The sequence below is a fragment of the Chrysemys picta genome, chromosome 9 (assembly GCF_011386835.1).
Source record: "Chrysemys picta bellii isolate R12L10 chromosome 9, ASM1138683v2, whole genome shotgun sequence".
Lineage (NCBI taxonomy): Eukaryota > Metazoa > Chordata > Testudines > Emydidae > Chrysemys > Chrysemys picta.
In genome coordinates this window covers 97973173-97977440 of record NC_088799.1, presented here as the reverse complement: position 1 = coordinate 97977440, position 4268 = coordinate 97973173, and the positions used below count along the sequence as shown (strand labels likewise).

General features: G+C 57.5%; 1 protein-coding gene across 1 annotated transcript; it reads right to left on the bottom strand.

Moving 5' to 3' along the window:
* Positions 1-1584: 1584 nt before the first annotated feature.
* SOX3 (SRY-box transcription factor 3) lies at positions 1585-3458 on the bottom strand. The gene has a single exon (XM_005294617.4). It carries the CDS (start codon positions 3268-3270, stop codon positions 2326-2328), a length of 945 nt encoding a protein of 314 aa, XP_005294674.2. The 5' UTR covers positions 3271-3458; the 3' UTR covers positions 1585-2325.
* Between the last annotated feature and the right edge of the window lie 810 nt (positions 3459-4268).

Here is a 4268-nt window from a genome sequence, read left to right as displayed (position 1 = left end):
CTGCAGCCCCTTCTCGCCCTGAGCAGACACAGGGCCCCGCCGCGCTCCTGTTGCAAAGGAGGGTTTAAAAGACTTCTGTTGTTAGCCAGGCAAACTCGTGGCTACAAGGAAAAGTCTGAAATTAAATTACCGAGCTTCCCAGCGAGAATCGCACGTTTCAAGTTGGGTGGAAATTTACCCCTAGTGGGTAAATTGCAGCTTGGAGGGGGGAAAGTTATTCACGCTTTTGTTTTGTTTGAGGGGCGAGGGGAAATGTTTTAGCCTTACTCCTGTGCAGTGCAGCACAGAGAAAGTGGAGTTCATCATTGTGTGAATTCACAAAAGACGCCCCCCCCCTTCTCAAAAATCCTTTTTTCCCCTTAGGAAAGCCAGTTAATAGCTAGGAGATATCAGTCAAATTAACAGGCTTAGAAATACTCGGCTCGAACAGCCTCGTCTAAACTCCAGGAGTTTTGTTTTTTCAACAGCTTTGGCTAATAAAACTCTCTCACGCAGAAGATGGAAGAAGTCACAGCAAGGTTGGCGTAAAACAGACGTGAGAGATTTTGTTTTCCCACTGCCCTAAGAAATACAGAGTAACAGGTGCCAAACGCGAAAGGAGCAGGAAAATGAGTTAAAGCACCATCAGTTAAATTTAACACAACCATGAAGATTTGGTATTAATTTGATAAACCGCCAGGAGTGAATTACTGTGCGAACGAAATGGCGTTAATTCGGTTTTCAAAACACACGCGGACAACTCGATTTATACCTAAACGGTACTCCTATCATTTTAAAACGACTTTAGGTACGAGCTAACTGCTGTATTTTTAGGATACACGAAGTGGGAACCGGTTAGCGGTTCTGCGACCCCTACAGCCAAGACCCTGCTGGGAGTGGGGGCTGCTGGCCGTAGGCGGCGGGGGACATGCTGTAGGAGGAGGCCGCCGGGGGCCAGCCAGCCTGAAAAGATTACATTATTTATTTCCCCTCGGACTCCTGTAACCATTCATTTTTAATACCATCGAATGAAGATTTCTCCGAGCGGGTTTGGGTCGGTAAGTATCTCAGCTTTCCTGGGTGCACAGCCCACCTCAGAGAGAATTTAAACCCGCACCTTTCAGCCGCTACACCCAGCCGGCGAGCTGGGAACGCGAAATGCCTCTTTGGAGAGGCAACAAGTGGCTCGTAGTTTTAAAAATAAGCGAGGCAGTGGGTAGCTAAATCTCCACCCGCTCGGTTTCCTAAGCCCTGCTGTCCCCCGCACGAGAAATTAAACGCAAGGGACTTCCAGTTTTTCAAACAACGCCCAGGCGCGGTGAGATCCGTGATGCAAGAGCTGATGGGCAGGACCGGAGCGGTTTTCAAAGCACCCGTTTTAAGCGTTTACCCCGGAGGGAAGCGGGTTTCACCTTTCGCACCGCAATATGGAATTCTGCGCTGTAAAGCGACGGTCTAAACCTCACCGCGCTGTTGTCTAGTCCCGGCCTTTACATGTGTCCCCTGTAACCCGCTCGGTAGAGGCACTTATTCTCTTTGAGTTTTTGAGCAGGGCACCGTGGGGCTGCCCACCCCAACATACAAATCGCCAGGAGACGGGGGAGGTGCCCGTTATAAAATTTATTGATCTCTTGGGGGGTAGGGGAGAAGAGAGAAGTGTTTCACAGGATAAAGTCCTTTAAGAAACCGGAGAGACAAAACTGAAGCGTTTGTTGCCTGGTGGGGTATGTCAAAACGGTATCACAGTCAAATTCACAAACCGATTTACAGAAGTTTACAAGCTTAAGAGAATAAAAACCAAAACACACAACTTACTATAAGTTAAAAAAAGACTTTGCGTTTACGACCCGCACAGCTTCTTTCCCCCCCCCCCCCCGGTGGAGAGGTCGTGGAAGCTACGGATTCGGGTAAAACCTCGACCAGGACACGGGGCGTGGGAGGGAGAGGGGCACTTAAAAATAAAAAAAAGGCGACAAACAAAAATGTAAACATCTGAGCTTGAAGAAAGCCCGCCACGTGTCCATTCCACAGCTACACTCAAACTGAAATAGACAAGACCTTTAAAACGGGTTTTGCAATTTTTTTTTAAAAGAATAAAATAGAGCCAACCTATCAGAAACCAGGAAAGACGTGGCTGCGGTTTCAAAAACTTCCCAGGAGACATTTGTGCTCTATTCGAGAAAACCAGTCCACACACCCCCTATTTTTTTGTACAAAAAACACACGCAACATCGAACCTTCCTTTGAAAAAGTCTTCCCGGGGAGTTGCATTGAGTCCGAGTCCGCTCAAGCGAGCAACCAGCTGTCCCAGGAGCGGGGTGAGGTTGTGTTGAGGGCAGAGCAGTCTCAGATGTGAGTCAGCGGTACAGTGCCATTGACCCCCGTCCCGGCACTCTGGTAGTGCTGGTGGACACTGTGCAACCGACTGCCCTGCAGGGTGGAAGGGTCTGTGGCATCCCCCCCGGGCGGGAGATACATGCTGATCATATCCCGCAGGTCCCCCAGGCAGGCCCGCTGGGAGTGGGAGGTGATGGCCGGCGGCGGGGAGCTGGGCTCGGATTTCACCACCGAGCCCATGGAGCCCAGGCTCATGGCCGTGGCGGGCTGCTGGCCGTAGGCGGCGGGGGACATGCTGTAGGAGGAGGCCGCGTTCATGTAGGACTGGGCCGTGGACATCATGGGGCTGTATTGCAGGCCGCTCATGTCGTAGCGGTGCATCTGCGGCAGCTGGGGGCTGTTCATGGCCGGGTGCTGCCCGTAGCCCAGCTGTTCCGGCATCAGCGAGTACGCCCCGTTGCTCCAGCCGTTCATGTGGGCGTAGGTGTCCAGGCGCTGGCCCACCCCGACGGGGCTGCTGACGGCGCTGGCCCCGCCGGGGGCCAGCAGGTTGCCGGGCAGCGAGTACTTGTCCTTCTTCAGCAGGGTCTTGGTCTTCCGGCGGGGCCGGTATTTGTAATCCGGATACTCCTTCATGTGCACGGCCCGCAGCCGCTTGGCCTCGTCGATGAAGGGCCGCTTCTCGGCGTCGCTCAGCAGCTTCCAGTCGGCCCCGAGGCGCTTGCTGATCTCGGAGTTGTGCATCTTGGGGTTCTCCTGGGCCATCTTCCGCCGCTGGCCCCGCGACCACACCATGAAGGCGTTCATGGGCCGCTTCACCCGGTCCTGGTCCGCGGCCCCGCCGCTCGCTCCCCCGCCGCCGCCGCCACCTTTGCCCGCAGCCCCCGCCGGGCCCCCCGCGCCGCCCGGGGCGGGCTGGGGGCTCTTGAGCTCGCCCTCCAGCATGCTGTACATGGCCGGGGCGGGCAGCAGGTGCGCCAGCGTGGCGGGCAGGTGAGGCCGGGGACCGGGCTGCTGCGAGGTGTCTCCCCCCGGGGCCCTGCGCTCGCGGGCTGCTACAAGCGGCTAAACTCGGGGCTCGCCGGGCGCTTTTCCCCCCCCTCTAGCCGCCGCCTCGGTGCGCTCCCAGTGCCGGGGGAGATGATTGACGGCCTATAAATGAGCAGCCGGCAGCCAATCAGCGCGCGGCTCCCGACAGGCCCTGACGGATGGTAATTGACCAGCTGGTTAAAAAAAAAAAAAGTTGCAGTTTAGGGGGCTCCCGTTTGCACCCCCCCCCCGCGCTGAAAGCAGGGGGCCCGGCCCCTCCCCCTACGTTACCCCCTGCAGAACTGGGGGGAGGAGGCAACTTTGGGTCCGGTTTGTTTTAGATCCACCCGCCCCCAGGCGCAGGGAGCCGGGCTGCAAACCACCCCCGGCTCGCTGCTGGTTGCGGGGCCCCCGGCCGCACAAGGGTGTGTGTGTGTGTGGGGGGGTGTTTGAACCTCCGCTCCCCGCGGCGGGAGGCTGCCGAAGGGCTGCGCGGTCCCTGGCCTCGTGTGCGGGGCACAAAGGGGGTCGCGATCGTGGGGACTTGCTCCCGTGCAGGAAGCGGAGCAGCTCCCCCCCCCCCCAGTGTCTGGGGAGCGAGCAGCCCCGAAATGACCCGGGCGGGGGCTGCCGCAGCGGAGCTCAGCTCACCCCCGCACCCCCCATTGATGGCGGGATCAAGGAGGGCAGGGGCGAGCCCAGCTCTCCCTAGTGAAGGGTTCCCCACTCCCCTCCTCTCCCCCGGGTATCTTGAAGGGTGGCGTCGGATCCCGGCTCCCCGATCAAAGGATGGGGGTGCTGCAATTCCCCAGGCACTACAAATGCACCACCCCCCGCGCCGCAAGGCTCTTTGTTGTTCGGGTTACACAAGGACACATCAACCCCAGCTGAAGCCCAGTGTGGCCCCGAGCATGGCTTGCCGA